Source organism: Montipora capricornis, chromosome 14 (assembly GCF_036669925.1).
Source record: "Montipora capricornis isolate CH-2021 chromosome 14, ASM3666992v2, whole genome shotgun sequence".
Classification (NCBI taxonomy): Eukaryota; Metazoa; Cnidaria; class Anthozoa; order Scleractinia; family Acroporidae; genus Montipora; species Montipora capricornis.
The window spans coordinates 11,490,305-11,515,304 of NC_090896.1; the positions used below are offsets into that span (position 1 = coordinate 11,490,305).

General features: G+C 38.0%; 2 protein-coding genes across 4 annotated transcripts in view; one reads left to right on the forward strand and one right to left on the reverse strand.

Moving 5' to 3' along the window:
• Positions 1-12,136, reverse strand: part of LOC138033085 (general transcription factor 3C polypeptide 1-like) — a 111,508-nt gene extending 99,372 nt beyond the window's left edge. For 2 of the 3 annotated variants that reach the window (XM_068880849.1, XM_068880847.1), the window contains exons 1-4: positions 12,023-12,135; positions 8,035-8,252; positions 6,319-6,476; positions 5,214-5,457 (exon numbers count right to left, since the gene is read on the reverse strand). In XM_068880849.1, the coding sequence (XP_068736950.1) occupies positions 5,214-5,457; positions 6,319-6,476; positions 8,035-8,252; positions 12,023-12,074 (672 nt within the window). In that variant the 5' untranslated portion in view covers positions 12,075-12,135. Of the gene's footprint in view, positions 1-5,213; positions 5,458-6,318; positions 6,477-8,034; positions 8,253-12,022 lie in introns of all 3 variants that reach the window. The other variant, XM_068880850.1, reaches the window with a different exon arrangement.
• The window catches only part of LOC138031377 (leucine-rich repeat-containing protein 15-like), a 112,228-nt gene continuing 87,296 nt past the window's right edge, over positions 69-25,000 (forward strand). The window contains exons 1-3 of the mRNA XM_068879081.1: positions 69-990; positions 16,295-16,421; positions 16,868-16,994. Coding sequence (XP_068735182.1) covers positions 16,337-16,421; positions 16,868-16,994 — 212 coding nt within the window. The 5' untranslated portion in view covers positions 69-990; positions 16,295-16,336. The remainder of the gene's footprint in view (positions 991-16,294; positions 16,422-16,867; positions 16,995-25,000) is intronic.

A 25,000-nucleotide genomic window follows, 5' to 3' on the forward strand; every position in this document is an offset into this window, starting at 1 on the left:
CTGCCGGTGATTAGTTACCATAATACAATGTATTGAGGATTGGGCCGAGCATGGTACGGTCAGAGGAGCTAAGAAGTTGAGCTCCCAAGCAAAAGTTCTCTTTTTTTCGAATTGTGCATGGAATTTTTTTCGTTTGTGAAAAGAAAATCAAAGCTAAGTAGCAGTAGTAGCAATCGGTCCTCCAAAGAAACAAATTCACCAGAATCCAAGCGTTTAAAGGAGGGAGAAGACGACTTACACTACCACGAGGCATTCGCCGTCGAGTGTAGTGCAGCCTCAAGCAAAGGAAAAAACGACGCAGTTCTTTCAGTTTTAGATATGGCCGAATACTTAGCGTCAAAAGTGGACCTGATTCTCAGTAAACTTGTCAAATTGGATCAAATTGCAATTGAAATCCAATCACTTCGAGAGTCCGTCGAGCGAATCAACCTAACCGTCAAATCCCTTCAGCAAGATTGTGTTTGCGTCAAGCAAGACCTGAGGAAAGTATCTACTACTACACTAATCTAGAGCAGAGTGTAGAAAGCTTAAACAAAGATGTCCAAGAAGATAAGGCTAAAATGGGAGAGATAATAACAAAGAACAAGGAGGAGCTGAAGATACTCCGTTTACAACTTCTAGATTACGAAGTGTACCAGCGCCGAGAAAACTTACGTTTTTATGGCATCCGTGAGGATAGAGAGGAGGATACCAAAGAAGTCTTGTATAACTTTTTGGAGAATAATCTGGGAATCTCCAATGCTCGTAAAATCGAAATCCAACGTGTCCATAGGACCGGCAGAAGACCAAACAACGGTAAACCCAGAGGTATCATCGCACGTTTTCTCCGCTACTCAGATCGGGAGGATATTTTCGCCTGCTGTTCCACTCTTAGCAGAGAGAGTGACTTTGGCATTGGCCCAGATCTCCCGAAACAAGTTGTTGACATGAGGAAAAAACTCATCCCTAAAATGATCGAGGCGAGGAAGGAAGGAAAGAGGGCAGCTTTCAGTAGGTCACAACCTTATATTTTATTTGTTGACAGTGAGAAATTTTCTTGAAGCTGTACATATCACGCACAAGCATAAAAAACCCTGTGGCATCCAGGTAAAGGGACAATGTTCATTTTAAGAAGAAAAGGTTCCTTTGATTTACTGAATTTTGCGTTGTTGGATAAAACAATTTATTAGTTGTTGTTATGATTTTAAAAGAAACATTGGGGGCTCTTCTGGTGGACTATGCAAATAAGGAGTACTCTTGAGACGACCCAATACGATGTAGCGCTAATAAGTCTTTTCTCACTGGCTACGTTTAAATCTTTTGTCTCTATGTTTGATGTGATGAGTGTTTTAATGTTCATGTAGTAATTTTGCTTATTGTTTTGGGAAGTGCAAATACCCATGGGAGTACCAGCTGCTGCTCTATTGTTTCTGTTTTTACCTTTATAAATATCAATGGATAGTAATAGCCTAAAGTTTAAAATAATCTCGCTGAACGTTCGAGGTATACGAAATTTTGAAAAGCGGAAATCAGTTTTCAATTGGTTAATGAAGCAAAATTCCGACATCTGTTTTTTGCAAGAAACATACAGCACTGAGGATATTGCAAATCAGTGGAAAAAACAATGGCCTGGAGACATATACTTCGCTCATGGCTCTACCCATAGTCGTGGGGTTGCTATATCCTTATACGCAAATCCTTTGACTTTAAATTGCAATCAATTCAAACTGATAAGGAGGGGAGATTTTTATTTATCAAAGTAACAATTCAAGATGAGCCCTTCCTTTTGGTAAATATCTACGCCCCCAATAGTGTCACTAGCCAGTCTTTGTTCTTTCAATCATTGACCGAACTTCTTGGTGACAGTCAATACCAAGAGACCAATCACAAAATTATATTAGGCGGGGACTTGAATATCACTCTTGACCCTGATCTCGACTGTTCAGGTGGAAAACCAGTGCTAAAAGAATCGGTGAAGTTTGTAGACGATATTTTGATAAAGAATGGTTTAGTAGACATTTGGAGAATCCGTAATCCCGATGCAAAATAGCCCAATAATTCAAAGGCGATTAGACTACTGGCTTATAAGCGATTTGCTACAAGACGATGTACAGTACTGAAATGAGACAAACGCAAACATGCGGTGAGCACCCAAACGCGCGGTGATATTCAGACGATGACCACAGCAAAACAAGTCAAGTCAATTGTTGACTATTCAAATAAAGTGGACACTTGTTGCGAAAATGTTGAAATGCAAAGCTGAATACATTCTTCGGAAACCAGTAGTGCTTTTAGACATGCAACATTGTTCTTCGTGAAAAACCGCGACAAATTGATGTACAACTTTAAATACTCTGCCCTCTTTTACACGAAACTCTGCGTGTAAAATTTTACACGCACTGTGAAGAATTTGCGTGTAATTTTTTTACTCACAACTTCGAGTATTTTTTTACTCGCGCGTAACGCTCGCATATTTTGCGTGTAAAATGCGCGCAATATGGCGGACTTACACGCATGATACGCGTGTGTAATGCTGCTATTCCTGCGGCCAGTACTGTAGCTAATGTAGACATTGTGACAGCAATCAAAACAGACCATTCGGCAATAACCCTTGAAATTAACAGCTTAAAAGATCAACAGCGTGGTCCCTCTTTCTGTTCAATAACAGCCTATTACATGTAGAAGACCCCCTGTATACTCAGTGCTTACGTGATGGTTTCCCAAAGTGGCTTGACGAAATTAATTATTGTGATGATTTGAGAGTTAAATGGGATTGGATGAACATAAAATTCGTGAGGAAAGTATACATGTATCTTACAGTAAATCAAAAGCTATATTAAGGAAAGGAGAAAGAAAATGCAAGATATTGAAAGAAAACTTAAATTTTGTGAGGAGAAAATACATGTAGCAGAAACGCCCACGCGGGAAAACTTAGCAAACCTTGCATCGACTAAAGTGGAATATGAAAACGAGTACAATTATATTGTGAGGGAATCAATGATTCGTTCCCGTGCGACATCCCTTGAGCAAGGGGAAAAAAATAGTAAAATTAATACTTTTTGAATTTAGAAACTACATGTAAAAATAAGAAGAAAAGTTGCATAAGAAAACTGGTTCGGGACAACAATGAGGAGACCACTGATTCAAAAACCATAATGAATGAAATACAGTATACAACTTCTACTCAGACCTTTATGATGAAAAGCCCGGAATGCGAACTGACTATACAAATTGTCCCTTCCTTCAGAACTCTTCGTCAATTCCCAAGCTGTCTGATTCAATGCGCGATTTGTGCGAAGGCCAGTTAACATACTCAGAATGTTTTAAAGTTTTGTCCACATTTAGTAACAATAAAACGCCTGGGAATGATGGGCTTACAATTGAATTTTACAAATTTTTCTGGCCAGAACTCGGGACGCTATTAGTGGATTCACTTAATTATGCTTATTTTTATGGTGAACTATCAAATTCGCAAAAGCAAGCCGTAATAACCTTAATAGAGAAGAAAGACAAAGATAGGCGATGGATCAAAAATTGGAGACCAATCTCTCAAGTTAATGTGGATGTCAAAATTGGTTCAAAAGCTAATCACTCAAAGGTTAGAAAAGGTTTTACCTTACATTATTCACCATGATCAAAATACCTTTGTCAAAGGGAGGACCATCTTCGATGCAGTGAGAACAATTAGTGACTTCATGGAATTCACAAGTGCGCGAGACTATCCGGGCATAATGACCGCTATAGACTTTGAAAAGGCCTTTGATTCTCTAAATTGGAACTTTGTTTCAAGATCATTAGAATCCTTTGGTTTCAGAACATCATTCTTAGCATGGATTAGCACATTTTATGAGAACATAACCAGCTGTGTTGCTAATGACGGCTTTTTCACTCCTTCATTCAAACTCAAACGAGGTGTTCGACAAGGCGATCCACTATCTCCTTCACTTTTTATCATAGTACTTGAATTGCTGGCGATATCTATATGAAACAATGGCCAAATTAAAGGTATCATGGTGGACGGGAATGAAATTAAATTAGTTGCTTTTGCGGATGACATGACATCTTAAACGTCTGTGACAAATCATCCCATAGCGCCCTGTTTGACACCCTAGAGTTGTTCGGTGCATACTCCAGATTAAAGATTATAACCAAGACAAAACAGAAATCCTCCTATTCAGGAATATGCAGTTCAGAATCGGGGGTGAGTGAAATAAGCAAAGTTATAAAAATTTTAGGGATCAATTTTACAAAAAAATACTCGCTCTTCTACGAGCTTAATTTCGAATCAATTGAGAAATCCTTGAAAGGATTGTTAAACTGCTGGGATTGGAGAGGACTCACATTACTTGGGAAAATACAAGTCATTAAATCGTTTGCTATTCCCAAGATCTTATATAAAGTTACCCTTATCTCAAGAAATAAAGAGTTCATAAAGAAAATTAACACCTTATTATATTCTTTCATACGGAAAGGAAAGGACAAAATAAAGCGCTCTGCATTGATTAACTCTTTTGATAAAGGAGGTTTAAAAATGCCCGATATTGAGTCAATGATCTCAGCTCTGAAAGAATAATTTGCATCAAGAGGTACCTATCTCAAGAGCCAGCTACATGGAATCTCTTCTTAGATTTCTACCTTAAAAAAGTTGGGGGAAAATTCCTGTTTTATTGCAATTTCAGCTATCCTCGGCTTCCTATAGCACTCCCAGAGTTTTACAAAGAGTGTTTAGTGGCATGGACCTCTCTCAGCCAGGATAACCCTCTCTTAATCTCAAGGACAGAGAAAAACTCTGACCAGGGTGGGAATTGAACCCACGACCTTCGGGTTAGATCTCCGCCGCTCTACCGACTGACCTTGTAGCTCAGTCGGTAGAGCGGCGGAGATCTAACCCGAAGGTCGTGGGTTCAATTCCCACCCTGGTCAAAGTTTTTCTATGTCCTAGTGTGGGCCCATTTCCATCAGTAGGGCTAACGCTCGCATGGTTCATATGGGATAGAAATCTAGCACTTCACATTACACTCTATTCAGTTAACTCTGTTTAAAATATAAGTGCTACACGGCCGACGTTTGTATAAACGTAACCTTTCCTTGTAAATTAATAAGCTGCTGCTTGACACTAAATTCAATCTAATCAAAAATAATTTACATTGTATCATGAACATGTGGAGGCCCATCCAAATGAAACAAAAAATTAATATGTTTAATGTTGTTACTCATGTTGTTACCAAACTAACCTGCAAGGTGATTAAGCCTAGCAAGCGTAGACCTTTTAGATAATGGAAAAGTGATTTGGCTTCCATCTTCAAAAAGTTCGAACTGATAGCTCTCTGCATGCGTCCATTGTATCTTGCTTGTCCAACATGCTCCAACAAGCAGTACTGCATGTCAATAACTGTCATGTTAGGATCACAGTGTGGTCCAAGAAGAGCTTTCTCTCGCAGCTCTTGTGAAGCAACCATCACAAGGCAATCCCCCCACCTGTTAAAAAAAGCAAAGATAAAGGCTAGCTAAGATTTCTGTTAGAAGTATAAAATCCTTGAAATTTTCTTATACAGTTAACGGCTGTGAAGGAGACTATGTACAGTACAGTTGTACATTTAGTCCAATGACCCCAGGGAGTGAGACTTTACTTTTCCAGATTTTACTCTGTCTAACGCTAAATGATTTTACTTGTTAACGGGGGGCAGTTCATTAGTCAATGGGTTAATGAATCCACATACTTGTACTCTGAAGCATAACTTTCAAATTGTTGACAGACATTGAAAAAGTAACCAATGAAGTGAATCAAAATCAACCAATCACAACCAAGGATGTGACCTAATCACCCTTAATCTTCTACGCTATGACTGATGGGAGCCAAAAAACTCAAAACTTAATTTGATTCATTTGAAATTTCAATTTATGAAAAGGTGCCACAGCATACAATGAAAGTCAATAATTTATAATTATAGTAATCACATGAAAAAAACTTACAAGTAAACATCATGAACTGTATCAGTGACTGTTAGATACGATTTGACAACTATAATTAAAATAATTATTATAATTATAACTATTATTGTCGGATATTGTCACCGTGTTAATACAAATAATACTTTCTAGCTCTCTAATATATTCGTTCACTCAATCTCCATTTTCAGCCCATAATAATTATACTGTTACAGTATGACCTTTTCAACTTCTAGCTACATGTACGTGTAAGATCAAAACAGAACAATTCAACAACATTTGGCTTTGATTTCCAAGTGCCCAAGCATTCAGAACTTAATTAATTTTTTTGGATTTTACATTTTAAATCTATGCAGAACAGACAAGCCCTGCATTGTACATGTACTGTACCTTTCATACACAGTTTCCAAGTTCTGGTACACTGCCTGTTCTCTTATCACCTCTGTGATGTTTTTACGCTCATGGTAGCTCGGACACGAGCCTCTAACACCTAAGTCTTGATCACAGATAAGTTTGAACTCATTACTGTCTCTAAGGGGACCTACATACTAAAAACAAAATAGTATAAGTAGGTGTCAGCAGAGGATCACAATGTAATGCGAGCTTGTAATGAGTTATTAACTTTCAGCAAGAATAATTATCTTTACACTAATATTTCACAATTATTCTTTGAAATCGAGGTAAATATTCTGCCCTTATTCGCCGAGATTGAAAAGAATAATTGTTTTTGTATATACTCACGAAGTGATCTCAACAACATTTGCAGAAGAAAACCATCCAAAGTCGATTTAATTGACATCTCAATTCATGCGTGGAAAACGTGCAAGCGGCAAAAAGCTTGCGCGAAAGTGTTTACAGAAGCTTCAAACATGGCAAATCTAAATAACCTTCGTTAAAATCCTCGCCACAAACAGCAAAATGGTCATTTAACACCGTTTAAATCAGGAAGCTAAATCGAAAGTCTGCTTGTTAAAACACTTTCACTGTTTGAGGTTCATTTGAAATGGAAATTGAAAGTGCAGTTGGTAAAAGATGCACATGAAATGGCAGCTGCACTGTAATTGAGGTGAGCGTTACTTTGTTATAAAATGACCCGTCTTTTTTCCTTGCAGCCTTTAAAATAAACTTTCTTAGACATTTTTTTTAATTCCTCGATTTCAGTAACAAATTTGTTTTGGTGTGCGACCAGCCCTGTTGGCGTGAAGATTGTTTAATTTTCAGAAATAATTATCTGGAAAAACGAAGTCAAACACTAGTTGGCAAAAGTATGAACTCTTCTCTTACCCTTGAAAACTTTCAGGCCAAATTTTGTGGCTTTCTTTGTCTTCTGTAGCACAGCATCATTTTGTATTCTCAATATTTCCGATTCATAATTTATTATGCTGGCGAGTTTACGCCGGCCATTTTGTTTTGTTTGGATCAAGCATTATTTACTCCGTAGGGAGTGAATAATGCTCAATTACTCCAAGATATCGAACCAATCAGATTGCTTGAAACACCAAGATCACTGAGTGAGTATATACTAATACTACATATAACCAACTTTAAATAAAATTTAATGCAATGCCTAAAATATAGCATTACTGTTGGTTGAGCATCACACTACTGTATGGGAGGTCGCAGAATCAAAACTATGGCCAGACTAACACTCAGGATCTTGAAATAACTGATGAAAAAGTGCTGCATTTGTATAAATGACGTCAGTCTGCAAATGGTTAAGATTCTGTAGCCTTCTCAGATATTAAGACAAAAAAACGTGGGCCCCATCGCAGAGGCCTTCAATCTTCATAACCCAGTGGGACGTAAAAGAACCCACATGTCACTACAAAATGTTACTATTCACAAAGAGTAGGGCACTGATTTCCCGGTAATTGTGAAGAAGAGCTCCCCAAAACCGACAGTCGGCCGACAGGATTTTTGGGGAGCTCTTCTTCACAATTACCGATTTCCCAGTGTTGTATATACATGTATCTGGGTTGCAGGGAAGGACAAGGTAGATTTTTGGAGATACATGTATATTGTCACTCTTCTAGCGATCTAAAAGATTCACAAGTTAAGAATGGTTGAAATCCTTTTCAATAACGAAATACATAGAAAAATTAATACCTGATCATGCGGGTTCTTTGGTCTAATTTCTATGGCTTCCGTATCGTTACATTTTTTTGCAAACACATGAGAAAATGGTTCCTCCAGAACAAAAAATTCCACTTCTGACATGTCAACAATAGCTTTCCATAGAAACTGCTTTGCTGCAGCATCAAGCTTCAGTGGAAATGGCGGCTTTCTTACTTCTAGATGTTTCCATAACTGCTCAATTGGGCAACCTGTGAATGATACACATCTAGATACATTGTACCATGATGAAAGAAAACCTCACTAAAAGATGTACATAATGTTCTGGTTCAAATAAAGTTTTTCCTAATGGTTTAAAATTTTTCAAACCAGTGCGTTAGACTACTTGCTTCAAATTATCAAACAGGAGGAGGATTAAATAATTATTGTCATACCAACTACATGTATTACATCACACTTGCGAAAACTCAAATAAATGTACATAAACAAATATCTATATTACAATAAAAATATTTAAAGTACGGATCATACGTTTAGGAACATACATTTTAATAAATGTATGTAATTATAAAATTATTCATTTATCAATCTGTCTGCCTAGATTAGCAACTTGTTACAGTATTTGCGGATACAGTGACTCTTTTGTAACAGCTAAAGTACTTTCAATTGAAACAATAAACTCGAACTTGAAACTTTGAAACCACTTCAATTTTGATTTTTCGTTGTCTGATACATATGATGGGAAACAAAGGAAAATAAAAATTTACCTAGTTTAAAACTTTTTGAACCATAATTATACAGATAAAATGGTTACACACTGCAAGTGTCCTACTGTTAAAAGTTGATTTTAATGACAGATTTCTAAGGTCACAGGGATGGCACAGTGGTCAGTGCTCTCACCTCTGACCAATGTGGCCTGCCTTCAAGCCCAAAACTATGTCACACAGTGCTCGACCTTAGCGGTAGTCCACTAGTCCTGGACTAGTGCAAAATGCTTGTGGACTAGTAGAAACTTAGAACCACTAGTCACAGGACCACTAACTACTTTGTAATTAGTTTTTGCAATGTCAAAAAAAAATACATTAGGTGAAAACAAAATACACATCTTGTAAATGTTGTTTCGATGCGTTCCTCACAACATTCGATCGCACAAACAGTAAGATATTGCAAATAATATTGTCATGCTGCAATCAGGAAGGACTACCAGAGATTTACTCAGGACTAGTAAATTTTCAGTTCAAGTACTCCCAGGGCAAGCGATCAAAAAAGTTAAGGTCAAGCACTGTCACATGCAAAGGCTTTTTCTCTAGCTCCTCCAGTTTTCCCTCTATTAAAAAACCTTGATCTGCTGTTTGATAAGAGTTGATTTGATTTCTGTACAGTGTCCCCAATGGACGTACAGTATCAGGCCTTCTGATGGGGTGATATGAAAAAATGCAAATTATGCAAAATTTGCAGGGCAGATTATGTGATTAGAAAGGCCAATTATGCCATAAATAATGTAAAATTAATCATACAATTTTTTTTCTGCACAATTTTAAGCTTGTTTTATAAGGTTTCAGGATAGGAAAAACACTTTTTTGCTGCCCTAAAGACATTTTGAACACAAGGGCAAAGTAATCATGCATCTTGATCGACATTAGTTGGGATCAATAAAAAAATAAATGAGGTCTTCTGCACTATTGGTGCACCACGTAAAAAGTTGAAAGGACACAGCTAACATGCCAAATGAATGATCAATAATTATTATTGATATTCCTGCATGCTACAACTACCTTCTTGTGCTTTGTTTCTATGTGCAGTATTATATTTCTGAACAGATTGGCTAATCTGAACAAAGGGCGTGTTTGTGTTACACCAGTAGGCAACTCTTTAAGAATGAGACTCGTACCAGGCACCTGACATGCAAAATAACGCCTTGAACTTCTAATGCTTACAAAATCGAAGGTGACAAACGTTTTTTAGCCTTTTTCCAAGGTAAATCATGTTTAAAATGGCATATTTATGCAGGAATTCCTAAGAAACTTGTTGATTTATGTTTTATTTTATGAATATTGTGCGTTCTTTTGTGAATCATGCGAATTTTTCCTGAATTGTGTGATCGGATGCGATTTGAGGTTGATTGTGTGAAATCAAACCATCACATAATATCAGACGGCCTGACGTATACAAAACATGGACCCCTTCATGGACCCCATGGACTGCCCCTCATTTTGCAAAGTTACAAGCAGAAAATTATTTAGATGAAAGAGGGAAGTGATCTTCACACTTACCTAATTCTAGACACATGAGAACCCATGACCTCTGCGATGCTGGTGCAATGCTCTACAAACTGAGCTTTGAAGTCACTCAGTTGGGAGCAGGTCAATTTGTTGGGCTCATTTGTTCCTGTGAAGGACTCGACAAAATGAATTGAACTTCTATTTGAAAAGCAGGTTATAGACGAATAATCCCTTTGGAGCCACCAAATACTGTAGGTGGTACTGTACAGTGTATGTGTGTGTCTATAACAGGCAATAGCCCTTTTCACGGTTGGTTTTTGTTATTTGCATTACAACGTAATCCAATGTGGATGTGAGGCAATTTCAAGTTAAAACTACAAAATAGCCTGAAATTGCCTCACATACATGCTAGATTATATTGTAATGCAAATGAGAAAAACTAACCGTGAAAAGGGCTATGGCTTAAGTCAGTAGCCCATAAATAGGAGCGAACAACAGCCCTATATTCCTGTCACGGCATTTTCACAGACCGCAATTTATTTTTGGATTCAATTTCCCGATAGCGATGACCAGTCACAAGAAACTAACTTGAGGTCATAGCGTCACCGAACCAGAATAATATTGTCTTTTTCTTTTTGCAGAAAAGGTAATCTAAAAATAGATTGTACATGTGCTCCTGGGCCGGGTTCCTGAAAGGTGTAATAACTCTAATCCAGGGATAAATGTGCTTTATTCCAGGCACATTTATCCCTGGAATAGAGTTATTAGACCTTTCAGGAACCGGCCCCTGGTCTGTAAAAATACCCTGACAAAGGCTTACATGTACTGTAGTATGGGAGTTGTTCACTAACTTTATTAGTCATCGGCTCCTGCTTAAATTGTCCAGGTACACTGTAAGTGTGAGGATCATTTTTCGGCTTGTAAGACATATTGAGTTTACAAAATGAGGGGTGGTCCACAGAGGTAGTCCAATTGGACCGGGTCCACATGGGTGGTCCATGGACCTGGCATGTTTTCTATACGTCCATCCCCAATAAGTTCCCCAATGCTAATTTAAGATACTAGTCAAGACCTGCAAAAGCAGTTCTTAAATACTGCAAACAGGTCTGCAAACTACCAAACAACCCGTCAACTCAACATACACAATGACTGTAATGTACCATTGCAATTACTTTGACTGGTAATGCACAATAAATCAACGGTTTTTTCAAGGATTCCACAAAAGCAAAGCCAATAACGATGATATTTTAGGGTGCAAGAGCAATAAGAAACAATTCAAGCTTTAAAAATACTGATTTACACAGTGCAGTAACAGGATGCATATACATAATATAGGTGATTTTCTGACCTTATGTCATCGCCGCCATGTTGGCCTTGGTGGACGAAAACAAATTGTATTGGCTCCTTTTCTTCGTCCATCAGAAATTGTACATTACCCACTCGTCATCAGGGATTGGTTGCAAATCATTTATACTACAGCTCTTAATTGCATTATGTGATGGACGTACAGCTGTAAGCTTACATGTAACAACGTACGCGACTCGTCAGGTCTAGTGTAAATCCTGACTACCTTTTCAGAAACTGCAGATTTGCAGTCACCAGTGCAACGGCAGAAAATCAAACCGTGATTTTTCCTTGTCCTCTTTGTAGGCAGGCCTTTACTACTAAACATCAAGTAAGTGAGGCCAGTGCACTGACTTGACGAAGTTTTGCGTTTCAAGCTAGGGGTGATGTTTCAAATAGCCAGCGTGTCAGCGCTTGCATGAAAAAACAAGTTCGGTTTCCTAGTTATTACTTACCGTCTAAGCCATCTAAGGCGATTTCGTCCATGCAAGACAAGAAAGCCTCCATGGTGTGTACAGTGCACCTAATCAAGCGGTATTTTGAACAAAACCTGCAATCTATTCTTAAGTAACCAAGCCTCTCTTACGATAGTGATTACTGTATTTACGATTACACGAAATGTTTCAAATAACTGATTGGTCAATTTCAAGAGCCCATCTTATTCAAAGGATTAACCCAATAACACTGTTTCACGACACGGAAGTGTTTTTACCATGTGAAACACCAATTATTGTTTAAGGTGGCTCCCTAGAGTATTTGCGAATACCCTTACTACAGGGCACCAGTTACGAAAGGAAACCTAGTTAATTTCTCTTAAAGTTTTCCCCGTAGAGATTAACCAGTATGGGTACCGATATAATAAGGCTTGTTTTTTCAGTGTCAATTTTTGGATTATGACCGTTACCATGGCAACATCACATATATACCTGCCAACGTTTTCTGATATATAGGCGTGAGATTTTTATCCTGGGAGTGCTGGGATTTTTGAAGACGACACGATCATTTCCGAAGATTTCCGAAGACGTCCGAAGTCTTCCGAAGACGTATAAACGTGTATAAACACGAGCTAGCTCCCAGTGCTTTTCACTTCAAAAATCAGAGATCGCGAGGAAGGTAAAGGTCATTTAGTTATTTTACACATGGTTTTCGTTCCTTACATGGGTCTGAGTTAACATATTTTTCGAAATTGTGTCAAGCAAGACGGCAACAACACAAATTTTTTGATCAGGCGTGAGAAATTGGCCCGCAAGCGTGAGCCGGCGGGAGGTCGAAGTTTTCAACCCGCATGCGTGAGAGTTGGCAGGGATACGTCACATCTAATGACAGGCAGATATATTCTTATTTTTGGCCTAAATTTCTTAATATTTATGCTTTCCTTCAGTGAATTTTTTTAAATCTTCGCCTAATTATGGAAATGATATTGCCTGACGTTTTGAAGTGGTAAAAAGTTATCATCCAAAAATTCAAATGCCCGGGAGGTTGCCCGGAGGGGGATGTTGAAGCTTCGATTTCATTGGTACATCACAAAAACTAAGGAGCAAATCATTTAGTTGTCTAGACATAGGGCACAAAATCTTCGCAGTGAACGCATAGTTAGAAGCCACCAGATTGTATTAATAAGTGACCGAGGGGTTTTGTCCTCCAGCTGACAGTTTTCACACAGTAATTCCTCCTCCTCTTCAGTCAGGCTTTGGGCTTTGTTTGGTCGTTTTCCCATTCCAAGCTCCCGTAGGTTTCTTGCCTTTCCTTCCAAGACTTTTCTGGACGGGAGGAACTCTGTATCTCTCACGATAGATTTTGGAGAATTTTTGCTTCTTAAATAGCGATCTCGTACTCTTTACTACTTTTCTTCCTCAACTCGGCGATTTGGGAGAGCGCTTCATTCAGCTGTGGTGCTTCATACTGAGGTTTCCAGTTTCTCATATTTTACCCTTGTTTCCGCCTACTTTTGGAAAATGCAGTCCACTAGTCTGTACTTCTTTTCGTATTCGTATTTTCCTTTTCACTGCCGTGCTTCAGTTGTTCAATAAACTCTTCCTCGACTTTAATAAGACGGGAAGCCATTCTTACAACGAGAATACACTACAAATCTCAACAACAAAGCTTCGATGAAAAAAAAAAAAAAGAAAAAGGATTAAATCTTGTACCAGACAAATGTTAAACTTGACGACGTTTCGTCCGAAACCATTGGACTTCATCAGGTCGATTTTATGATTTATCCGATTTTCCCCCAAGAAGACGGGAATACACGAAAATCGGATAAGTTCCCTTTGCTCTCCGATCACACGATTTAAACCCACTATTCTCTGATTTTACCACTTCACGCAGCAAAACGCATGCTGTGTTACACAGAATAATCGTAATATGAATCGGAAGAATTGAAGAATCGGAGACTTTTCGCTAGATGCACAGTTAAAATCAGAGAATTGGAAAAATCGTACATTGGGAGAATTTTTGCGAGAGGCAAAGATAAGGCCGTTTTGCTACGTGAAGTGGTAAAATCGGAGAATAGTGCGCGTCAATCGTGCAATCGGAGAGCCTGGAAAGTATCTTAGAATAGCACCGCGAAAAAGGGCTCTACTATTCTCGGATTTGGAATACGAGGAAAGAAGAATGCAACGCGATCCTCACCCTCAGTGAAGGCTTTCTTTCTCCGAAACGTAACACGAAATTTAACTTCACTCCAACTAGAAATCCGATTCCAAACTTGAACCAAGATCTCTCTCGTTATCTGTATATTTTTGTGTTCGGCAACTAAATAGTCAATCATTTATAATTAACAAATAAAAAAGCCGCGTCTGTGATCTTTTCGTTGTAAAGCGCGCAGGGAGCGGACAGAGCACGGAAGAAGTGTAAAGGAATCACGAGCCGTAGTCGAATGTGTACTCTATTGCTTTACAAATGAACAGATCACAGGCGAGGCTTCTACATATGTTTTGAAGTAAAGAATTGCTTAATGTCTTCTCGCATTCGGCTAAATTTTCGGAAGATTTTCCAAATCCTACTTGTGGCGTTAGCCTCATAATGCATGCTGTTTAAACCAATGACAGCGCGCGTTATATCGGAACTTATTGAATGTATATTGAGAAAAAAGAAAAAAAGATGGTGCCAGCTTTTTCATTTGGCTTTATCTGGTGAGCTAAAACTGCGCTTATTTCATCAAATCAAACCTTTTATTTCGGGTAGGTAACTGCTTACTTCTTATCTAATCATACATACTCTTAATATATTAAATGAGTTTAGTTTTGTCGGTCTCTCGTTTAGGCCGTTTTAAGATAAGATATTGGAAGTAACATGTTCGGTTGTCAGTTCTGGTTGCGGTGAGTTAATTAGTTACTTCGCCATATCAAACATTTTCTCTAAAATACTAAAAGATTATTCAGAGTTCTTGTCATGGTTGCTAGAATTGCTGTCCTTTGCAATTTAGCTTACGTTTTCGATTTTAAAAAATGATGATGTTCCAGAAATGAACCCTGACGAGACGATTCACGTAAAAGTATTGAAGATCCGTTAGCAGGATTGAAATAAGTATAATCGTTCTCTTGTAAAAAGATTTTTAAAAAGACTATGAGCTTTCGACAGACTGAACTGCTGTCTTCAACGGATAAAAACGAGTAAAGAATAAAAACGAAAGAATTTTAAATATAACGAGAAATTCGCATAAATTAAAAGATAAAAGCAAGTGGTAGAAAAAATGTTAAAATTAGAGACAGCAGTTCAGTCTGTCGAAAGCTCATAGTCTTTTTAAAATCTTTTTACCAGAGAACGCTTATACTTCTTTTTTGAGACGATTTATGTTTAATAATAATAGTAATAATAATAATAATAATAATGATGATGATGATGACAACAAAAGCAATATTATACACAAGAATAACTGAATATAGACATTCATATGTGAAAGACGCTTTAGAAGCAAACGAGTGGCTTATAAAAGCCGAACAAGTAAACGAGGATAACCTCAACAGGCGAAGTATAACCAGCTGATCCAATGCTCTCATGGCAGTCTCTTACAAAAATGTATTGGGGATAAAATTTTTAGAAAATTGTTCAAATCGGTCAGTAATTTATTATATTCTTAACATAAATATCTTACAACATTAAATAGTATTCTCAGTACAGTTTTTACGATATACCTGCTGAATTCGTTTGTACCATATGTTTATCGTTAATACCATCTGTAAGATGATATAAACAACCCTAATGTTTAAGCAAGTTGCCAATTTGTCTCATTTTCAGAAAAAAACAATGACCGAGCCAGTTTCAGCGTGGTTTTGACCAGAATAGATACTCCAAAATAACGTGAGACACTTAGGTTTGTGTATATAAAGTGCCAAACGATCTAACTTAAGTTTTATGAAGTTCAAAAAATATGTATAACCAGAACAATTTATGAAAGCCAACCATTCTGCAATAAGTGCCAAGGCTTGAATAGTGCAGATTAGTGCTTAACACTACTAACGATACTACGTGGGTGCATGGAATGACCGGTTTTTGTCTCCTTGTTTGACCCTGAAGTTGTAAGCAGTGTTACGTAGTTGTCATAAAGTGTCTCACTTTATTTTGGAGTATCCATCTTAGTCATAACCGTTTCAGCATAAAATATTCTTAAAAATGAATAAAATGGCTTAAAATACACTTTCATGCATGTTGAGACAAAAGTAGTAATTACCTAAAGAGAACCATTTAGACATTGAAAACACCATTTTTGTAATATTTATGTACAGGAGACAGGAATTATATGCAAAGGATCAAACACTGCCACAGACATGCAAGTGCTTGTGTTTGGCAAACAAGGGTTTTTCTTGCTGTTCCTGTTTGCATTGAAAGGAAACAATCACACATTTGGCGAAGGTACTCAAACAAGAAAATTGTCATTTTAATTAACACTCTTCTTCCCGGTTAGGAGAGGGCTTTTGTATCAGCTGGGCTGCTGAGCGAGACGGAAAAAGGACATCTGCCCTGCATGGAAACTTGCTTTGCCGCAACCGCCGTCTACTACCTTAGAAGATGCTTTTCAAAATCGTACGCCATATTACGTTTGCTGATCATGCGTTGAATTATCCATATAAGTGCCAGGATCACTTCTCATTTCCAGTTTAACCCCTCACTTCAAAATACAAGATTTGTTTCGTTCATTATCAGTATTGTTGTTTAACAAATTAATATATGCTATTCTACCAAAAAAAAATCAATGTTTGATCTTTTCCTTTAGAGAGGTTGCACGAGAACGTAAATTGTGTCTTCCCTTTTTCTTAAGAAAAAAGTGCCATTTTCATCTTTTTGTCCTCCGTCATCAGAATGTCCAAAGCCCTGTAGATGCTATTTTGACAGATACAGATTGGAAACACAGTTGCTGACTGTTAGTTGTTCATGGAGGCAATTGACGTCAATTCCAGGACCCTTGCCAGTAAATACTACTTATCTGTAAGTTCCATATTTGTATTAGATGGGAAACTGCAAGCACAATTTGCAAAAGAAACATCCACGTAGAGCGAGGAATGCTAAGCATTTATGATGCTATATGTTGTTTAACGTATAACCACACGACAAACAACTGCTGATTGGGTATATTTTATTAACCCTGCTTTTGTAGCCAGCATCAGTTTGTTCGATCAACCGAAAAAAAAATGCAAACATTTAATTCTTCTTTCGGAATGGCTGCATGGTGTTACTTTCCTTTTCATTGGGGCTAAATTTTGAAATTCGCAAAGACAATAGTTACATGTAAATTAGTCACCACCCGTAAAATTTTGTGAAGTTTTATTTGTATATACCCAAGAATAAATGGCACTTTTCGCACTTTCTGAATGACTAACTTAGAGGTGATTAGGAAATCACTATTCATCATTGGCTAAGAGACGTATTTCTGTAATTGCCATCATTTCAATACATTCATACGTACATGTAATACGTAATACGTACGTGCGTACATACATTTCCTTTATTTAACTCGATGCAAGATTAAAGTGCAATGTCTGGTGCCGGAAAATATCCACACCCCCCTCACCCACGGAAGGTCACTGGAAATTCCCCGAGGGAGCAGGAGACGAGAGCCAGAAAATTCCCAAGGGAAGGGGGACTCAAGTCGAACTGATTTTTTCCAGGCACTGAGAAACATGTCAAATACTTAACGTATTTTTCGCTTACGACCAAGAAACAGAGAGAAACAATAAATAAAGGTCTTCTCCACTCAGTTTTGACTTGGAACTTCCAAAGAGGACGAAATTGGAAATATTATCGTCGCCGAGTAAACACTCCAGATCCCTAACCTAGAGTCACATTTTCATGGGATAGTTCTTCCTAATTGAAAAAACACCGAAGAGTTTATATTTTTATGTGGCATTAAAATTATCTTCGTGGCTTTCACTGTCCTAAATTACTATACATGAATAATCATGCCAAAAATAATAAACTTCATAGTGGTAGCATGGGGATGGAAAATGCCAAGGTTAGAGTGCGCAACAATTTACTGCATCTTAGGGGGCTATGAAGTTGTAAGACTTTACAACGTTCCACCAAAGAGGAGACAAAAGATATCAAAACGGGTGGCAAAACGTTTTCACTTCAACTGCAAAAATATTTGGAACTTTGATTTCGCTGATGAAAATATTGTCTCTTGTAGATTAATCAAAGTACAACTGTAGTTACTCGTGGATATGAAAGCTACCGCAATTGTTTGAGATTGGCAGGCTGAAGTTTCCTTTATGCACTAGTCAGTGTGGTATAACAGCTGGGTAATGGGGTAACAGCACAGGGGTCTCTCATATGCGACTAGATACCCAAAATAACGCATGTATGTGAGGTGATCTCCTTTGATAGAATTCAATAACCCTGTACGATTACTATTACGCATAACACATCCTTTATAAAGAGCTGTACCATTTGTTCAAAGTTTCTAGCACAGGCGACAGGGTCTTTTTGAATAAGGTCTCATTTTTGTTAATTTCATCATCAGCCGGTTAGCTCCTGATGCAAAGCTTAATATCTTCGCAAAATGTTCAGTGATATCTAGTTGTTGCAGTAAAGTATCTGTGACACCAGACTGTCGTCCTTCTACTTCGCACCACTCATCATCACTGTTTTCTTTGTTATTATTTAGAGTTTGTTAAAATCTCATCAATATGTCTATCAACAGATACTAGAGCGTTTTGAATGTTTTCAGCAATAATTTTATTTGAATGTATATCAGGAACGTTGGTACTTGTGGTTTGAATATTATAGAATTCTTCCCATTCATTAATGTTACTTATGCCTACAGCAGTTGGATCTGAAAGAGCAGTGACCACATTTTCTGGTCAATTGTCCCTCACCAGTACGCACAAGGTAGTTTGCCGCTTCTAACACTTTGGCTGGTCGGACATTTTCATGCTTAAATGATGTTTGTAACTTAAGCGTTGTTTCAGTTTAATTGGTATGGTTTGTGATTCATTAATGGGCCTTGGCAAAGTAATTACTGTTGACCTCGCATATGCTGGCACTTTAGCAACGTTACCATGGATAGATAATTGACCACCTCTAGGAAGTTCACATTTTGACATGGAATCACTTTTGACATGGAATGTCTAACAGAATCTTGACCTTGAAGAATTTCAAATGAATGAAGGGGGTAGTTTCCAAGGAAACTGTGGTGCTGCGTCGGTGGGGAAGTAGTATATTCGCTCTGACGAAGGGCTAACGCTCGAAACGTCAGCTTTTAGAATCTCTGTACGGTGGCCAAATTACATTATCAACTCCGTCGATAAAACAAAAATGCTTGAAGAATTTCAGTTTGGTTTAGGTTTGAGCTCTGCACAGCTTTCCTTAAATTGTTCTGTGCTTTTCTGTTTATAGTTCTCTGACATGTTCTGTATTGGAAGCTTTACCCTTATGAAATCATATTCCCTATTAATATTTTCAGATCTTTTTTGGCGTTTCGCATTGTTTTCCTTTCCCCTGAATTCCTTATTTTGTCTCTTTCGCCTGACAGAGTCTCATATAAGCTCGTTTTGCCTCTGCTTTGGAGAAATTAATGCTGATACACACATAACTTTTGGCTATGGTTAATTCACCGAATATTACCTCCGAATAATAAATTAATATTGTTGACATTGGTAACACTGCTGATATTATAACCTGAGATTCTGTCATTATAATAACCTAACGGAACTGCTGATACATAGTGTCTTTCATCTAGACGTCCAATGCTAATAACAGTAGTTCCTGCTGTCCACATATAGGACTGATAACAGTTACTGGTGTCCACCCCTCAATGCATTCAGTTGTTCTCTAATCACTCTGAAGTGAAACGAGAACAAATCATTTTCATACTAAATATCATCAGACGCAGACAAGGATGAGGAACAGGCATCTCGTTTATTGCCAGTTATCATGATGCGTTAATACAAGGGCAGTAAAATTACAGAATATATAGCCGTACATCGGAGACTGCAAAGCTATACTGTAGATTTAAGGAGGCAGCGTGGTCCAGTGGTTAGGGCGTTGGGTTTGCATGCGATTTCCCAGGGTTCAAATCCCGTTGTGACCTCTGGTTTGAATTTGTTTCCGGTTATCCCGGATTCAATTGCAACTCTACCACGCTTTGCAAATAGCCAACTGGTTGCCTCATCCACTTGGGGTTCTTAATAATATTTCTGTTAAGTTTGAATTGTTTAAAAGTAAAAGTAAAGCAACCATACTTAACGTCGATAACTCGTAACAGTAATTCAACTGACAAACCTCAGGTCGACGGTGCGCTCATTTTACTCCCCCCTCTCCATCAGTGCTCCGTTTTACGGGTATTTAAAGCTACTTAGCTACACGGAAAGGAAAGAAGTCGAAACAAGGATGCGAGATCCTGGAATCAGGACCTCTTGCACCAAGGCCGCGCACTAACCAACTGTGCCATCCTTGCTCCTACCATGGTTTCTTTCACATTGTTAAAAGTAGAGTGCCTGTAAACTAGCTTGATAGCGAAATGCACATCCACCATAAACGAAGCAAAAACCGCATTTACATATATTTACAAATACCAAATATACAATGAAAAGTATTCTGAACATTAATTTCTGCAGACAAAAAATATAGCTGAACTTAAAAAAACTTGCAACAAACGTTAATTATATTGCATATATCAGTACTTCTCGAATGAGCAAACATCATCCTGACACCCTTAGTAGTCGGCACTGATTACATTTCGTTGGCGTACAAGCACGAATATTACAAAGGATATTTTACAGAGAGTTAGCGAGAGATGCCGTCAAGTGACTTTAAACTGCGAGAAACGTCTATATATACCTGACTACAAATAGACATGCGTACTACCAGACTATGCACACCTAAAAATGTAAAAAAATGTAAATGCTTTGTTTATAGTGGAAGTGCACTTAGCTATCAAGCTAGTTTACCGACACTCTACTGTCAACAAGGTGAAAGTAACAATTCAAACTTAACAGAAACATTATTAAGAACCCCAACTGGTGGGAGGCAACCAGTTGGCTATTTACAAAGTGTGGTGGAGTTAAATCCTGGACAACCAGAAACGAATCCAAGCCAGAGGTTAGAACGGGATTTGAACCCGGAGCAGCGGCATGCAAACCCAACGCCCTAACCACTGGACCACACTGCCTCCTCGGTGTGAATACCGAAACAGCCGATCTACAATAGCGTACATTCCATAACGTGAGAAAATACCTTTGTTCTATAATTACTCTGCAGTGAAACGAGAACAAATCACTTTCATACTAAATATCATGAGGTGCAGACAAGGATCAGGGTTAGGCATCTCGTTTATCGCCAGCTATAATTCCATTTGATGAAAAAAAGAAAGAGAAATCTCATGTAATGTGAAGGTTGTTCAATGATAAGTCCAACACTTACCGCAAAAAGAAAAAAAATATCCTGGAGTCAAATAAGGATACTTCTAGGGTTCGGGCTCAGGATTACTAGGATTCAATGATCCGCAATTTGCCAACGCTACAAATGTAATGTTCATAAAAACTTGCTAACCGTAATAACAATTGTAATATGAATGGATTCTAGCAAGGCCCTAACACTCTAAATGTTTGGAAACTGATAGTAAAGCATCGAAATTGTCCTTCACATAGCCGTCCTTGGCTTTGTCGGAACGCCACCGGCCATGACACTTGAACAGCTTATCAGAAAAGACGGCGTTTGCTTCAGCAGTGGTGCCACCAGACCTAAGACTGTGGAGGCCAAACAATTTAGCCGGGGACCCCAGTTGGGAAAAAAATGCACCCAGAAGTACCTCCCGCGCTCGTGAATAAGAAATAACGGTGCTTCTGAAGGGCCCACTTTCAACTGACGGGCATCCCACCCTGGTCAGAGTTTTTCTCTGTCCTTGAGTTGGCCTATTTCCTTTAAGGTATGGCTCGTCAAAGCGAAAAACCAGCATAAGCTGTAACACAAATAGCAGCAGCACCTAAATCAGACAAATTGGCGTTAACACAAGCAAACTTCTCACAAATTGCCAAAATCATATCAAGAGTGGCAGGCTCTTTTTTCACTACTGGTTTAGAGAGGCTTCTTTTAGCTGATTCCAAAACGCCTTCAACAAGAATAGATTGGCAAGGATTATGAAATCCATAGAGATTATGAGCCCAGCGAATGCCATAAAAGGCGGCTTCTATAGCCGAAAAAGAGGAATTGCTTTGAATTAATGACTCTAGATAGGTGGCAACAGATAAACAATCAGAGGTAAGAGCACTGATTTCTTTGTAACCAGCATCCCAAAGTCTAAATTTCTCAAAAGCTCAGGAATAGCGTTCGGTGCTAGAATCAACTCTTGCTTCGAAACAACGCAATGGTGTACAGCTGGTGAAACGACTAAGCTCAGGATCCCTGAAGTGAGGCGCAAAAGATGACAGGCTTGTGTTCCTTGTAATAGCAAACATAAAAAGGGGAAAAGATAATAGACAATGAAAAAAAAAACACGCCACCCAAAGTCCCAGTGGACCAAATAAAAGTCCAAGTGGGCTATTTATTTATTTATTTAGTTATTTTTATTTATTTATTTATTTATTTGCAACACAACAATACAACAATGTCCATAAAGAATAAAATCAACTAATAACAAACAGCATACTATACAAGTAAAGTACATAAGTACATATATATATAATAAGTTAAAATGCTTCGAGCCAACAGAGATGCCGCGCCAGAAGGATCCAAAAGGATTCACAGTCCAAACCTCGAGATGATAATTTAAAATTGTTATAGAGAACGAGGACGGACAACTTCGAGCGAAGGAAAATATATACAGTAAAAATTCTAAAAATGATAAAAAATTTAATAAAAAACGTTTCGGTCTGTGACCTTTATCAGTTGCAGTGCAAGTGAATAGTAAATTACAATTTCCTTAAATAAGTTTACAATATAAAAGATGACAAAACATTACAAAGATGATTATATGACAGGGCGTGATAACATATATTCGCAAAAAATTAACAAGTGATGAACAATCGGTAATTACTACGCGTGAAAACGATGATCAATGAAAATTAGTGGATGATCAATTTCGTAAGGCCTCAATCATACCCAGAAGTGATCTGCTTAGGACTCGTGCCAGATCTAAGAAGAAATTATTTCCATTTGTGACCACATTTAATCCTAATCTACCTGATGTAGGTCGCATCATCAGCAAACACCTAGCGATTTTGGAATCCAACCCTAAATTAAAAGAGCTTTTTCCTCCAAATTCCATCTTAGCATCCTTTCGAAGATCTAAAAACCTTAAGGAATTGTTGGCGCCATCTCGTTATGGCCCCAACACTGAACGCGGAGAGATTGTTGAGGCTATAAGGGTTGTTTTAAGTGTAAAAGAACAAGATGCGATCTCTGTCGCAACTTCTTAGTTGAATCAAATTCTTTCCTAAGTTTTCAAACAGGTAAAAGTTACAAAATACGATCAAAACTTTCTTGTGATTCCAAGAACATTATTTATTTGGCTTCGTGCAAGAAATGTCGCCTGCAATACATTGGTTCTACAACAACTGACTTCAGAGTTAGATTCCGCAACCATAAGTCTGCTATGGTCACTAAGAAAAAGACTTGTGAGGTAGCGGTACATTTCAACAAAACACCACATGATTTAAGCTAAGCGACTTCTCATTCCAATGTATTGATCAAGTGCAGGAGACTGTCAACAACTCATGCAGCATCGAGAAACTCCTTATCACTAAAGAGGCATATTGGAGTGCACAGTTGTTTTCTTTGGCACCTTTTGGCTTGAATAGGCGTTAGGAATTTCACTTGAAAAAAAGAATAAACTACAATTAACGTAGAGATCACATGTAAATTGGGCCAATTCACTACCTCGATAGCTGCGTTGCCAGCGTGGTTGTCCTGATGGTGCAGTGGTCATCACACCCTACCGGTGTTCAGGGGGACGTGGGTTCAAATCCCGCTCAGGGCAATTCTTCATGTTTTTCATTCGATATAATTAATCAGTTGATTTACAAGGATGGGTTTCATTTCTTCATTCTACGGTATATATATATATATATAAGTGTTACTCAAGGCGATCATCAAACTGATCGTTGTCTACGAGAAGATGTCACATCTCGTAGACAACGATCAGTCTGATGATCGCCTTTAATCATCGACTGTAATTTTAAATCTTTTCAGTTCTCGCTTAGCAACAGTTATCCTATGCAGAAGCTTAAATAAGAATTGCCTTAGCTTATTATCTTTAGTTATTTTAGATATCTTTTGAAAGTTAGCTTCCCAGGAAAGTGGACTATGATATCTCCTAAATAACATAATGATTCGATCTATGTTGTCCCATTGGACCAATGACGACACACATACTCTTCTTCCCAGTTCCCTATGGAAATTGCACACTCATGAATCATTCTTGTAGGATTCGTAGAAAGCCGCCATTTTCACCGATCGGGCTGAAATCTCGTGTGTTTATTGGGGAGAAATACTCCCAGTTTTCCTGTAAATCTCGGCTTTCTAGCTTTCTATATCTACATATATATATATACAAATGTAAGAAGGAAAGTGTTACTAGTTACTCGAGTTTCACGCTCAAGGCGATCATCAAACTGATCGTTGTCTACGAGATGTCACATCTCTGCAAAATTCTTGCATTGAGCATTCCAAAGATACTTCATCTTAGTCTATTCGTTTATATATATATATATATATATATATATATATATTATAAAAGTGGTGTACAGAAGGAGAATACCTAGTCTGCGTTCTTGGGCGTTCGTCAGTTTGCATTTTTCCTCCTTTATATGGAAAAGAATCTGTTTATTCGGGGAAGTAAGTTTTAAGTTGCTCACTTTGATGAACCATTTCACAATATCGGTGTAGAGTGAAGACTTAGTAGAACAGTCCAAAAATGTATGAAGAATAGAGTCTTGACTTGAGCATGGAGAGCATTGATCATCGACTGTAATTTTAAATCTTTTCAGTTCTCGCTTGGC